Below are 15937 nucleotides of genomic sequence, written 5' to 3'. Positions count from 1 at the left end.
TTCTTATTTTCTCTTCAGTGTGTATGTTTGCATGTGCATGTGTGTAGATACACGTGCGTGTGCACACAGACACAAACCCACACACGCACACCCATTTTAGCCTTCTCATATTGCCATTCCATGTACTACAATTGCCTTGGCTACAGTTAGAAACTTCCAACCCAGGATTATATATGATATACGCTGAATAACCCCTACAATAAGTGATATGTAGTATACAAAGAGGTCCCTTTAAATCCAGATTAAAACAGCAGATGAATTAGGGGATGATTCTAATTTGTTTATCGAAGAGAAGTCATCATAAGATTACTTTATATCATTTATCAAAAAAAAACCAGTTTTAGTTAAACTTCTCAGGCATTTATAGTTGAACCTGGTCAGCATGACACTGAATGTTGTTTTAGAAGAAACTGATTCTTATTCATCTTTAGATCTCCATGCTTAGTCCAGTCAAATAGTACGTTATTTGTTGAGTACTTGAATGAATGAATTTAAACTCCCTTACTAGGGGCTTCACATTGGGGCTTTGAAGTAAGTGGATGTAGAAAGGTCTTGGTGGAGACTCTAGCAGCCACTCAATGCTCAGAAGGCAACCCAAGTCAGAGCCCAAGTGTACAAATACACAGGACTATGATGAATTTAACTGCAGCTGGTCATGGAGGTGACCATCGCGGTGGCCCATGCAGTGAGGCAGTGGGGACAAGATGTAGGCGAGTTCTCTCTGTTCTTCTCTACTTTGCTGGCGGATTTCTTTATTTCTCTATCTGGTGTTTGCAAGAGCAACACTTAAAAGGTTCCCCTAGGGAAGAATCGGGGCTATATTATTTACTCCTTTGTGAAAGGATTAGGAAAAAGTTGACAAAAATTATTTTGCAAGATTTAGGGCAAAGATTATTTTAAAAGATTTTCAACCCATGTGGGTTCAAAAACTGCAGTGCCGTCTTTGTGCCCCTAATACTCAGCACAGTGAACAGGTGTTCATAAGTTGTTGTTGAATAAATGAGGTGAACGAATGAAGAGGACTGATTATCGAGGCGTGGAAGCCCTCTCTCAGTCTTTCACTCACCCGTTGGTGGCGTATTTCCCACCGACCATTGTTTTGTTTGGCCCTTTTTTGACCAGTACTATCCCTGCTCTATGAAGGGAAATATCCCTGATAACGAATTTAACTAAACTTTCCCCACGTACCTAATACAGTAAGGCCATGGGGAACATAAAAAGAAGAAAATATGTATCTTTTACCTGCAAAGAGCAAGCAATGAAGTTAGGAAGGTGAATAAGAATAAAATAGCAAAACGTGATGATTACAAGACAACACATAATCAAGAATACATTAGCGTATGTGAATAATACATAAGAGCCAAGGTGAAGACAGAGGCGATCGTGTCTAATGCGGGTGAGAGGGGTTAAGGAGATGTGGGCATTAGTGAGTGGACTTTTGGACTGAGTATAGGTGGCAGAGAGCATGTTAACTTGGTAGTGTGGGGAGTAATGAGATGGTTAAGACTTGGGAAAACTGAAGCGGAAAAAAGCCCCAACATTAAGATAACAGAATATTGTTACTTTTTGTTTTGTTTGTTTTTGCAGGAGATTACCAGGCCTCCCTTTGAGAGGTCACAAATGAGTCAATTCGGAGCCAACTGTCCCTTCATCCCAGGTGTTAAACCTGTCTTAACTCTTCATAATGGTGCCTAATTATGTTTCTAGGATTGTGCAGGCACTTAGGAAATTATTTTGCTTATTTGAGAATAACGTGAACTCTTTTTAACATTACCTTTTAAAAAATAGTTTGGGGCTTGGAAGATCCTGGCTGTTGGCGATCAAACTGATAACTTTTTAGGAAACCTAGCATGGCTGCCCCTTGTAGAATGAATGAGAAAGCTGAGCTCAGTTCTGTCAGAGCAGAAAGATGCTCAGGGAAAATGTGAATTACACTGTACCCATTAATAACTTGCTTTGTCCAAAGGTCACTCCAGGCTGGTGTGTAGAATAGGAGACTAATATTTAACAATGTCAATGGTATCCCAATTCATACTTATATTAGAGAGTCAGTGGACATTCCAGTTAACTAAAAGAAATCTGATTTGAAGAAATTAACAGGTTGATATGGAATATGATGTTTGCTTTTTGCAAAATGAATGACGCAGCTCCCTATTGTGAAATGTAATTGAAAAAGGAGATTGATGGAAATATTATAGATAGATAAAAATATTTTCCAGTTTTCCTTTAAATTAGAAAGAAAACTCTTCAATTGATTTGTATTTCTTAGCTGTTTATTTTTTCACATAGTGATTTATTCCAGTGACCCTGTGATCTATCTTCCTTCCTTCCTCCCTTCCTTCCTTCCTTCCTCTCTCCTTCCCTCCCTCCCTTCCTCCCTTCCTTCCTTTCTTTCTTTCTTTCTTTCTTTTTTTAAAATTTTTCACCTGTGATCTTTCAACTTGTAGTGGAGAGCTGAATATAGGATGTGAAAGGAAAAGAGGAGGGCTGTGGTGGGAGCTAAGTTTGAGGAGAAGGGAAGGAGGAGACAGGACACTAGTAGAAGTGCTACTCACCAGAGGTACTGAAATGCTCTGGAACCTCTGATCCGGTCACTTCTCTAGAGAGACACCATCAAGGCTTTTGCCATAAAAAATCAGGTAGGAAAGAAATATCACATTTCTTTATGTTCTTTTTTTAAAAATTAATTTATTTATTTATTGGCTGCGTTGGGTCTTCATTGCTGCGCGCGGCTTTCTCTAGTTGTGGCAAGCGGAGGCTGCTTTTCGTTGCGGTGCGCGGGCTTCTCATCGTGGTGCCTTCTCTTGTCGCAGAGCACGGGCTCTAGGTGCGCGGGCTTCAGCAGTTGTGGCACGCGGGCTCGATAGCTGTGGCTCACAGGCTCTAGAGCGCAGGCTCAGTAGTTGTGGTGCACGGGCTTAGTTGCTCCGTGGCATGTGGGATCTTCCCGGACCAGGGCTCGAACCCATGTCCCCTGCATTGGTAGGCAGGTTCTTAACCACTGCGCCACCAGGGAAGCCCAACAGATTTGATTTTGAATCTTTTATTTTGTCTACCTTCCTTGGGCAGGTTACCTAACCTTTGTAGGCCTCTAATTTACATTTGAAGGGAGGATGCTTGTTCCATCAGAGGAACAGAGAAATGGTGAGCTCATGTGTGTGAGGAAGGTGGCATAGTTCCAGCCCCATTGAAAGTCCTCTCTAAATATTTGCCATTATTGTTTTTAAGACTAGAGAAGGGGGAAGAAGGGAATTTTGGAGAATGGGCTGGGGGAAGGCTGCCTGCCCTGGGCCAGTGGTTCCCTGGAGAACTCAGAATCTCAGGTGTCCTGGTCCAGAACCACAGTGGGAGGAGGGAAAGCAGAATAGCCAGGAAGCCAAAAGGTACCAGGAAAGACAGCTTTGATCCCTCGAAGTTGGGACCTTTGGGATTGGTAGAAAGGCATCAAAGTCTTGTTGGTCTCAGGGTTGTTTCTAATGCCTTTTTCTTTGAAACTGTCCTAAGAGCTTTAGATCCTGCCAATCGTAAAGGGCTACTTAGACTAATTTTGGTAAAGCTTTTATTTTATTTTATTTTTTATTTATTTATTTTTTTTTTTGTGGTATGCGGGCCTCCCTCTGCCGTGGCCTCTCCCGTTGCGGAGCACAGGCTCCGGACGCGCAGGCCCAGCGGCCATGGCTCACGGGCCCAGCCGCTCCGCGGCATGTGGGATCCTCCCAGACCGGGGCGCGAACCCGGTTCCCCTGCATCGGCAGGCGGACGCACAACCACTGCGCCACCAGGGAAGCCCCCTGGTAAAGCTTTTAAAGGTTCAAGGAAGTTAGAAATTTGAGGGGGGAGAAAAGATGAGATCCAATTTCATCTAAATTAAGAAGTTCATTTTTAGAATACACTTTCTTAACTTTCCAAATTTATGTTTGGTTGTGTCAGGTACACTTGAGGATTAGGAGAGGGGAAAAAAGGGGCTTTAACTGGTGAAAGAAGGTTTTACTTAAAATTATATGGGCTAAAAAAAAAAAAAAGCAGAGGAGGAAAGCAGAGTTGAAATTATTGAAGATGTATAGGGCACATGTCAAAATCCATGGGAAGATGTACCTGTCTAGAGAATTCAGCATAACCTGCCCTGTTGGTGGGTCTCTGGTCAGTGATCCTGGCCACCTCTGGGCTGCATCTTTCAGGACTGACTTTGGAAAACTATGCTCTGAGCTGTGTTGGGCATCCGGGTATGTGTGTTTCAGTGTTACGTGTTTGGGTACCTGTTAGTGATGTGTTCTTCATTTCTAAAACTACAAAGTGAATTCTAGTAACTGTACGCTACAGTGTTTCAGGACCGACAAGTTATGTGGTAAATAAAAATGAGTTGATCTAGCTAGAATTTTTTTCCCCAAAACTTTACAAAGAATTTTACAGAAGCTGATTTCTTTAAAAATGCAAATTCTTATTTCACAGGTATATAATATATGCTTCATATATTATGTAAGTTATTGTGTGATTATTGTACAAACACATATTGACATGTTTTTATAATTTGATGTCAGATTATATGGGGGAGACTGCAGAACATACTGGCCTAGAAGCAGGAATGAGACAGTCAGGTTCTGCCATAACTCAGTTAGGAGACTCTGAGAGTTATTCACTTTGGGACCTTGAGAAAGTTACTCAATCCTATGAAGCATCCCTTTCTCAATTATAAAATGAGGACAGTACCTACCTCATGGAGTGGTGAGGAGTAAGTGAGAATGGACACAAAGCATTTAGGACAGTGCATTAATCACCTAAGTCTGGGAGTAGTAAGAAAAATAAATATGGGGATACTAGTTATAGGGTCATTGGGCTTTTCTTCTAAAATTTTCACATACTACTTTGAAAATTTAATTCTCGTCCATAAAGTTTTTAAACGTCAGTGCTTTTTATTGTAGCAGAAACATTTTTCCATGGAATAATATCACAGTAAGCAATTTATTTGGGGATCATGTAACAGTCTTTTACATACCAAATATTTTCTCAGCCAACAGTGTATATTGCTCCCGATAACTTACTTTATTCTTTTTGTGGACATTATTCATGTCCTAAAATTTTACTTTCCAATCACACCCTTTATATTTTTAAATGCTATACTTTCCTCAAAAACGCTTGTTGGGACTTCCCTGGTGATCCAGTGGTTAGGACTCCATGCTCTCAATGCAGGGGGTGCAGGTTCAATCCCTGATGAGGGAGCTAAGATCCTGCATGCTGCGCGGAGCAGCCAAAAAAAACATGCTTGTTAAGGCAGACTATATACTGTACTTAGTTTCTGAAGAATCCTAATAGTATCATAATTTTTCAAAACCTTAGAAAAATATTGATATTGTATGCTTATGAGTCTACACTTATAAAAGAGGCAATATATTTTCCATTAACCATTCTACTGCTAAATCGTCATGCCTTTGTGGAAGGCTATAAATTACTTTGCTATTTTAATCATAGTATTTTGCTTTGTAGGGAAATATAGGTGCTCTTACTTAAAATTGTAACATATAGATATAGGTACTGTATATATTAATCTTATTATCTGTCAGTGTTCAATAGTGTATACTTTCAGACCACTAGTATTTATTTTATTTTTTTCCAATGTTTTACCACAATTACTTCTATTGTTTTTCAGTTATTTTTGATTTTGGTAGGCTTATAGTCTAAAAAAATAAGTTAAAAATATACATAATGAAAAGTAATCCCCTTTATCATTCTACCTCCAATCCCCCATTTTCCCTCGAGAGGCAATCACTGTTACCTTTCTTTGTATCCTTCTGGAAACGCTTTTATAAATACACAACTGATACAGCTCCCCTTCCCACAACCGTACTTATTCTTCTGCATCTTGCTTTCTTCTTTTAAGAACATATCTTAAAGATTGTTCTGTATTTTTCTCATGTAAATACTAAAGGACTTGTATAATGCTATAAACTTCTTTATCCTTATGAAATAATATCATTTGGGTAAATTGCTTTTTCACTACGTTTATGTGCTGGTTTTGTCTGATTGTGGGAGAATAAAAATATTTTATGTAGTTAACAAGTGACATACATTTGAATAGGCTTGAGCAAAGAATAGAACTCCAGGTATATTTATCATTTCAAATGCAAGGTCAACACAAGGACTGTTAATTTGCAGCCTTTCTGTGAAGTGCGAATGCTAAAACTGGACCACTATTTTTAAAACTTGAGGCAAGGGATAGAAACCATTTTGAATATGGGAAAGGGTATGCAGGATATCCAAAACCACAGAGAGTCAAAGCCAGCCATGACGGAATTAGCATTTTGCAGACTGGGGGTTATCCTAAAAAATCCTAAAAGGATTGTGTCATCTCTTTCAACGCAAAATAAGTATGCCTGTAAATAGTATTAAATACAGTAAAACATTGTAACAGTGACAATTCAGTAAAAATGTGGACACGTATTTAATGCTGACATGTAAGAAATTGCATCCAGGAAGTAAGAATTCCATTTACCACCTTTTTCCTACTCACTTGAGCTCTTCAGTTTTTTAAAACAGTGTAGAATTAAATAGTGGGCAGTGGTGTGCGTGTGTGTGTGTTTAAAACCAAAAGATTTAATTACAGATTTAGTTAGAACCAGGCCCCAGAACAACTGTAAGAGATAGAAATCTGTCATTTTGCAACTTACTGAATGGGAGAAAATAATTTGCAAATGATATGACCGATAAGGGGTTAATATCCAACATATATAAACAGTTCATACAACTGAACATCAAAAAAAAAAGAACCAACAAAACAACCTAATTAAAAAATGGGCAGAAGAACTGAATAGACATTTTTCCGAAAAGGAATTGCAGATGGTCAACAGGCACATGAAAAGATGCTCTGCATCACTAATCATCAGGGAAGGGCAAATCAAAACCACAATGAGATCTCACCTCACACCTGTCAGAATGGCTATCAGCAAAAAGACAACAAATAAATGAATGTTGGTGAGGATGTAGAGAAAAGGGAACCCTCATACACTGTTGGTGGAAATGTAAATTAGTGCAGCCACTGTGGAAAACAATATGGAGGTTTCTGAAAAAATTAAAAATAGAACTACCATAGGACCCAGAAATTCCACTCCTGGGTATATAACTGAAAAAGCCCCCACTAACTTGAAAAGATACATGCACCCCATTGTTCCTAGCAGCATTATTTACAGTAGCCAAGATATGGAAGCAACCTAAGTGTCCATCAACAGATGAATGGATAAAGAAGACACACACACACACACACACACACACACACACACACACACACAAAATGGAATACTACTCAGTCATAAAAAAAGAATGGAATTTTGCCATTTGCAGCAACATGGATGGACTTGGAGGGAATTATGCTAAGTAAAATAATTCAGACAGAGAAAGATAAATGCTGTATGAGATCACATATATGTCGAATCTAAAAAATACAGTAAACTAGTGAATACAACAAAAAAGAAGCAGACTCCCAGATACAGAGAACAAGCTAGTGGTTACCAGTGGGGAGAGGGAAGGGGTAGGGGCAATATCACCTACCTAGGGGTAGGTGATTAAGAGGTATAAACTATTAGGTATAAAATAAGCTACAAGGATATATTGTACAACACGGGGAATGTAGCCAATATTTTATAATAACTATAAATGGAGTATAACCTCTAAAAAGTGTGAATCACTATATTGTACACTTGTAACTTATATAATATTGTACAACAAATATACTTCAATAAAAAAATCTGTCATTTTGAAAGAACAACAAAAGTCCTAAACAAGTTGGTATACAGATCACGAATGACAAATGCACTCTAGTCTTAGAGGGCTTCACATAATTTAATATAATTTTTAAGTGATCAGTGAAAATTTTAATAAATAAATTATTTCAAAAATTAGGTGCTGGGACTTCCCTGGTGGCTCAGTGGTTAAGAATCCACCTGCCAATGCAGGGGACACGGGTTCAATTCCTGGTCTGGGAAGATCCCACATGCTCTGGAGCAACTAAGCCTGCAAGCCACAACTACTGAGCCCGCATGCCACAACTACTGAAGCCCATGCGCCTAGAGCCCATGCTCTGCAACAAGAGAAGCCACCGCAATGAGAAGCCTGTGCACCACAACGAAGAGTAGCCCCCGCTCACCACAACTAGAGAAAGCCCTCGAGCAGCAACGAAGACCCAATGCACCCAGAAATAATAATAAAAAATAATAATTAAAAAAAATTATGTGCTTACCCCCCAAATTAGGAATGTTCAGGGATGATGTTGAACCTCTTATATAAATATGTGTGTAAAAAAAGAGAATTTCCTACTTAGCTTCAGTTCTTATTATCTTATAAAACGCTCGTTTTCGCTTACTTTCTGAAATACGTATAACTTTAATGTAATTAGGTATGTTTAAGAGGAATACATGATTTGTATTCATCTATAACTTTACATTGAATAGTCAAACCATGAAGTCATTTTAAAAATGAGTTGTCCTGCTATATATTAGAAGCGTTAAAAATGTAAGTAATTCTTGGGAATTCCCTGGTGGTCCAGTGGCTAGGACTTGGCGCTTTCACTGTCTTGGCCCGAGTTCAATCCCTGGTCAGGGAACTAAGATCCCCTCAAGTCGTGCGGCACAGCCAAAAGAAAAAAAAAAAGTAATTCCATCTTGAAATATTTATCTACAGCAATAAACATGGATCTGTACAGAGCTTTATCTGTAAGGATGTTCATTGTAGCATTTGTTTATAATGCAAAACTGGAAGCAATGCAAATACCATGAAACAAGGGATTTACCAAATAAGTTATGATTTAGTACTATGTGGCCATTAAATATTATGTTGATACATACAATGTATTAGTACAAAAATTATAATATACTCAGAATTTCACCCCGCAGTAAAGGTACAGGTGCATTTGAAAAGCAAACCAGAAAGATGTAGATAACAAAACGTACTAGTTGATACTTCTGGATAGTAGGATTGTGGATAATTTAAAATTTCTGATTTGGGCCTTTGTTACCAATTATTTTCTATAATTAATATCACATGCTTGCTTTTCTTACAACCCAGTTTTACATCATTTTTGTTTGTTTGTTTGTTTTAGTTTGTCTCACCTGCTCAGAGTAAGAAGGGCCCCGCAGATCTGGGAAAGACCTAGCACAGGGAAAGGGAAAGGAGGTGGCAATGGTTGAATGCTGTAAAGTTAAACATTAGAGCCACAAGCTCCATCCAAGATGATCCAGCTCTAACTTACTTTATTCTTTTTGTGGACATTATTCATGTCCTAAAATTTTACTTTCCAATCACACCCTTTATATTTTTAAATGCTATACTTTCCTCAACTTGAAATGCTTCTTTTACTGAAACAGTGGGTCAACTGTAAATGAAAATTATACAAACCATTGAGAAATGCCTATGCCCTGGATAAGCACAGGGTGTGGAAAACTGGTGTTTCTTCCCTTTTCTGAATCTCAGTTATTGTCTGGCTCACCTGTGCTGGGAAAGAGTGTTATCAGGGGATCTATTCCTAGTTGTTCCTTGTCAGCCAGACCTCTCAGGTGATTTCTTCTAGATATTTTACTGCCTGTGTCCTCTGTTATTGCTTAGGTAAATGTTTCCAGAGGGCTAACATTCTTTTTCTAACATTGCTTTTTCTAGATATAAAGACCTGAAGGTAGTCTTTCCTACTCAGAGATGGAGAACAGCACCACCACCATTTCTCGGGAGGAGCTGGAAGAACTACAAGAAGCATTTAATAAAATAGGTATGCTTGAGAAAAACTAAATACACAGTTACTATTCTGCTCGATACCAGCCTTCCAGGAATGGAACAATACCTTCTATTGCTTCCACCACCACCCCTTAACCTCCAGATTTATTCCTTTTTTTTTTTTTCGCATCTGGGTTTCACTGGATTCTTTCTTTCTTTTTGAAAGATAGACTAAGACTGGCTTGAATTTCTAGGAGAATTGGACTTTGAATTCTTTGATCATTTCTTTGCAGAGAATACACCAGGTTAATGAATGACAGTGTAACTGAATATGCTTAACATGATCTTCTCATTACAGAGAAAATATAGGAACACTTCCTTGTCTGTAAACTGAACTCTGGCCTCCATGTGTTTGTCACGAACAATAACACATTTTGCCTTCATGCAGAATATTTTAAAATCTTGATATAGTTTTTATTTTATTTTTTAAAAATCTTTTAAAAAATTTATTTATTTAATTTTTTTCTTTTTGGCTGCATTGGGTCTTTGTTGCTATGTGCAGGCTTTCTCTAGTTGTGGCGAGTGGGGGCTACTCTTCGTTGCAGTGCACAGGCTTCTCATTGCAGTGACTCCTCTTGTTGCAGAACACGGGCTCTAGGCACGCGGGCTTTAGTAGTTGTAGCATGCGGGCTCAGTAGTTGTGGCTCACGGGCTCTAGAACGCAGGCTCAGTAGTTGTGGCACACGGGCTTAGCTGCTCTGCGGCATGTGGGATCTTCCCGGACCAGGGCTCGAACCCATGTCCCCTGCATTGGCAGGCGGATTTTTAACCACTGCGCCACCAGGGAAGCCCTTGATATAATTTTTAAAGGCCATATGTCCTTATTTTCCTTCTCCCTCATGCATAATTAAAAAATCTTAGTGTTGCTTTTAAAGGCCACACCTCTTATATGTCTTCTTTCACTTTTAAAGCCATTCAGGGTTTTGTCTTTACGACATCATTTTGACAGCTTTGTCTTTTTCTTCCAAGAAATTCCCCCATCCTCTGTCAGATTACGATTCTTCTGCATTTTACTCTTAGGAAACCCATGAGAGTATGAATACCATCTTTTGCTCTAGTCTGTACATGCGTGCAAGGGAAAGGTGAACCTAGGGAAAGGTGAGTGTAGTGAATAGACATTGAGATGGTAACACCCTCAACCTTGCCCCTGCCTCAGTGGGCTCCTTTGCTGGTGCATTAGAGCACTCTGGAAAGCAGAGTCAGAGGGTAGACCAGGGAGGATGGAATGATCACAGTTGGTCTTGTGCCTAGATTTCTCACAAACCTAGTGAATAATGTCTAAAATTAATGTAGGTGAAATGCAGGGCAGAAATTTCAGAGATCAAGATAAAGAAAGATTTAAGTTTTAAAAAATAAAGCTCTCTCTGAAAAAAAAAAATGAGTAAAGTTCTCAGGAAGCTCGTGACTTACAAACTATTGCTATGAAATAAAGTGAATTCTACAAATCTCTGGGCCTTTCCACTTTTCCCTGCACAGCTGTTTCCAGAGTAACTCAGACCTTCAGAATACAGTCCACATGGTGGCCGCCTTAGGCTCGTTATTTTGCAGGCAGTAGAGCATTGCATGATTTCTAAAAAGTTATTGTTAAGAATACATTTTATGGAGTATTGTATGCAGTGCACAGTCTTTCCAACACAAAAATTGGTCAGTTATTGAAATGTTTTGCTCATTTTGAGCATTGAAAGAGAGGAAGTAATAAAAATGTATCTCCTAGTTTGGTATTTTTCATTATTTTATAGGTACAGTTTGGCAGCTTGAATAAAAGTGCTACCTCGGTCTTAGTAAAACGAATGAATTAGTTCTATTTTCTTTTCCACGCCAACTTTAATCTTTATTACTCATGGACATATAATCTTGCAATATTTATTTAATGATATTTTGAATAAATAATTCATTGATGGAACAGTTCTGACAGCAAGATAATTTGCTCTGTGTGAGGGACGTGCTAACACTAGCAGAATTTATACTTCCTTACTTTATGTATAAGATAAATTTTTACTCATGAACTCAGTAATCCTCTGCTAATTTGTACCAAACAACTCTTCTCCGAGGCAGAGGGACATGCCCATCCAACCTTGCTAGATGGGATATTTTTGGGTCTCTAGGGAGAAGTGAGAAGTTAAAATATTTGTCTTTTTTTTTTCCAATTGTGGTAAAATATACATAACATAAAATTTACCATTTTAACCATTTTCAAGTGTACAGTTTGTTGGCATTAAGTAGATTCACATTGTTATGCAACTTACACCACCATCTATTTCTAGAACTTTTTCATCTTCCCAAACTGAAACTATACTCATTAAAGACTATTAAAGACTAACTCCTCAGCAATCCACCTCCCCCACCATGCCTGCCCCCTGGGGCTGCCACCATTCTACTTTGGTCTCTGTGAATTTGGCTACTCTAGGTAGCTCATATAAGTGGAATCATATAATATTTGTTTTTCTGTGACTGGCTTATTTCACTTAGCATAATGTCTTCAGGGTTCATCTGTGTTGTAGCATGTGTCAGAATTTCCTTTTTAAGACGGAATAACATTCCACTGTATGTCTCTACTACATTTTGTTTATCCATTCATCTGTTGATGGGCTTCTGAGTTGTTTCTACCCTTTTGGCTATTGTGAGTAATGTTACTATGAACATGGGTGTACAAATATCTGTTCAGGTCTCTCTCTTCAGTTATTTGTGGTATATACTCAGAAGTGAAATTGCTGGATAGTTTAATTCTGTTTAATTTTTTTGAGGAACTACCAAACAGTTTCCAACAGTGGCTGCACCGTTTTAACTCCTACCAGCAATGCCCAAGGGTTCCAATTTCTTCAAATCCATGCCAATGATTATTACTTTCTGTTTTTGTTTGTTTGTTTGTTTTTACAACAGCTATCCTCATGAGTATAAAATATCTCATTGTGGTTTTGATTTGCATTTCCCTGATGATTAGTGATGTTGAATATCTTTTCATGCTTCAAATCCATGCCAATGATTATTACTTTCTGTTTTTGTTTGTTTGTTTTTACAACAGCTATCCTCATGAGTATAAAATATCTCATTGTGGTTTTGATTTGCATTTCCCTGATGATTAGTGATGTTGAATATCTTTTCATGTGCTTACTGGCTATTTGTATGTCTTCTTTGGAGAAATGTCTATTCAAGTCTTTTGCCCATTTTAAAATCAGGTTGTTTGTTGTTTTGTTGTTGAGTTGTAGGAAAGTCTTGTCTCTTTTTAAACTGTGATTTTATGGCTATTTATCCTAAGCCTTGATTTCCTCATCTTTAAAATTAGAATAATATTATTAACTACCTCAAAGTTGTTGTAAGGATTTCATTAGATAAGTCAAGTTCTTAACAAATCACTTGGCACAGAATATGTGCTCATTAAGTGGCATCTATTATTTCTTGTCATGGCACACCCAAACCACAGAGGTTATAGGGATGGAGCTGAGATTTAAGCACACAGATCTGTCCATCTTCAGAGCCCTAACTCTTAATGATAGTTTAGCATGACGATTAGCATGTAAGTAACTTTTTCTTGATCTTGTTTATTTTTAAATACTCCCCACCACAGTGCTGTTAGGCGGTAAGTCTGCCTAGTCTCTTTGTCTATTTCAGAATTATAGGAAACAATTCTGAACTGGTGATGTACTAAATAATGAGATTTTACTCTAAATTCAAAGAAAGCAATTATTGCAATTTCAAGCAATTTAGCTTCCTTTTGAGATTATAGCACTATTTTGGTTCTTGGTAGATTCTAGTTTAGAAATTTTTCGTCATTCTGAACAGTATTAATTCTAAAACTTGTGTATGAGAGTTTAAAAGTTTCTGTCTTGTAATTCATTCAGTTTTAGTGTTGGTAGCTCTTATACTGAGAGGAAAAAGAAATATAGGAAACAAAACAACTATTACCAGATGAGTAAAGAGAGCCTATACAAGGGGGATCCAGGCAACTAACCAAACAATCCAAAGCCCTGTTGCCAACTCTGGCCAGAAGTGTTTTGTGTTGCCTTTGTTCTGTGTCAAGAATTGATATCCAGTCTCTAGGGAAAACCCAGGGAAGGGTATCTCAGTGATGATGTGAAAACACCTGGAAACCTATTTCCAAAAGTCCAAATGTAGGTGTGAAATTATTTCTTGAACACTTAATCTCAAAATGACATCAAACATCATTCAGCCTACATAATGGTATCATAAATACCTAATGAAGAAGCAGTGAATTATTGACAAGTGAAACAGAACTGTCACCAAGTGAAATGTAGACCAGAAGTGCCTTATGTGTATTTTACATGATGCACACATTTTATATGGAATGTGGGACCAGCATTTCTATTTCGTAAATTACATAAAGAAGTCAAAGTCAAAGTCTGGGTGGGTGTTCCCCTATGACCGATGCTGCTATATTTCTTCTAGATAGCTGAGACCTCCCCATGCTTAATTCTTTGAAACTTAGTCATGTGCTAAACCTGAGTTTTTCGTCTGTCAGCACAACGTCCTTATTATACACTTAAAATACATATGGTAGCCCTAAATCTATGGGGGTAAAGTTCATTAAATATGAATTTTTTTGGTAAAGTATATAGTATACCTTGTACAATTCAGGTGTAGGAGAAAAGATTACTGCCACTTGTGAAACAAACCTGAAATGTTCTGCCTGCCTGTGAATCTCCCAAACAGCCTTCTTTTTTTTTTTTTCTTTTAATATTTATTTATTTATTTATTTATTTGGCTACATTGGGTCTTAGTTGCAGCACGCAGGCTCTTCATTGCGACATGCGGGCTTCTCTCTAGTTGTGGTGCGTGGGCTCCAGAGTGCGTGGGCTCAGTAGTTGCAGCACGTGGGCTTAGTTGTCCTGCGGCATGTGGGATCTTAGTTCCCCAAGCAGGGATCGAACCTGCATCCCCTAAACTGGAAGGCGGATTCTTAACCACTGGACCACGAGGAAAGTCCCCAAACAGCCTTCTGAGTGCACATCTCCAACAGTGTACAAGTGATATTTGATAGCTCACAATTTATCTTTTTAGATATTGACAACAGTGGGTATGTCAGTGACTATGAGCTCCAGGACCTGTTTAAGGAAGCAAGCCTTCCTCTGCCTGGCTACAAGGTTCGCGAAATCGTGGAGAAAATTCTAGCAGTTGCTGACAACAACAAAGATGGCAAAATCAGCTTCGAAGAGTTTGTGTCAGTAAGTAGTCTAAATCCTCTCCTGGCTACTGATTGTTTTGCTTCAAGCAGAATTTCAGTAATGTCATTGCTCTCTTTGGTTAAATCTGGCTTCAGAGACCAGATAATGCACTGCTTTAAAGTGATGATGATAATAACAATAACAACAATAATTTCCACAGATAATTCATAAAACAAAGGAAAAAATTATTCTCAAATTGTTGGAATTGAAGTCAGGTTTAGATAATAATCTTTCATGCCCTACTAAAACTACAGTTGAATTTAAATGCTTATTGATTATCTCTGTATGCAGAATATTTTCGTATCTTAGTACTTGGTCTTGAGAAGTGGAATATTTTTTTGTAACTGAAATAGCTAAGGTATGGAAGATATACCTCCTAGAAACCGGTTGTTTCCTTGTGATTGGTTATATCTTCAGTTTTGGTAAAGCCACCAGGTGAATTTTGATGCCAGCTATGGTTTCATTATTAAACTACCTTGAGACTCAGGGAACTGAAGAAGATGCAAAATAATATATGACTCCACCAATAAAAGAAAAATAGAACTGAATGTTGTGTATCAGGTATTTCAAACCTCTCAGGCTGAGAGAAATGACTGAGTTGCCATTGCCAGCTGGCAGTTGAGGAAGAGCTGTCACTACCTTCCATCAACACCACCATGACTGTGTTTTTCATATGAAAATTAATGAACTAATTTATTCACTAATATAATTGAATAAATATTTATGAAATAGAAATTGTCTGCTTTTGCATTCTTTATTCATATGGCAAATATTTGAGCTCCTTTCTTGCCAGGAACTCAGGCACTGTGAGTAATGTGATGAACAAAAAGAGATGTAGCTCCAGCTTTCATGGCGTTTACAGGTGGAGGGGAAGACGGAATCACACAGATGGATAAAAGATAACTGTGATAAATGCTGTGACTGAGCAGGACAGGTCCCTTGAAAGTTTGTAGTAGGAGGAAGTGAACTTGGTGGGGAGGTTAGGGAACTCAGAGATTCAGGGAAAT

At 38.2% G+C, this 15937-nt stretch overlaps 1 protein-coding gene across 1 annotated transcript in view; it reads left to right on the top strand.

Moving 5' to 3' along the window:
• PLS1 (plastin 1) overlaps positions 1–15937 on the top strand; it is a 75167-nt gene that overhangs the window by 17579 nt on the left and 41651 nt on the right. Inside the window, exons 2-3 of the mRNA XM_007126488.2 lie at positions 9640–9745; positions 14767–14930. Of these exons, the coding sequence (XP_007126550.1) occupies positions 9676–9745; positions 14767–14930 (234 nt within the window). The 5' untranslated portion in view covers positions 9640–9675. The remainder of the gene's footprint in view (positions 1–9639; positions 9746–14766; positions 14931–15937) is intronic.

The sequence above is a fragment of the Physeter macrocephalus genome, chromosome 1, assembly GCF_002837175.3.
Source record: "Physeter macrocephalus isolate SW-GA chromosome 1, ASM283717v5, whole genome shotgun sequence".
Taxonomy (NCBI): domain Eukaryota; kingdom Metazoa; phylum Chordata; class Mammalia; order Artiodactyla; family Physeteridae; genus Physeter; species Physeter macrocephalus.
Note: the sequence above shows the minus strand (reverse complement) of the source record. Positions and strands in the feature narration are given on the sequence as shown.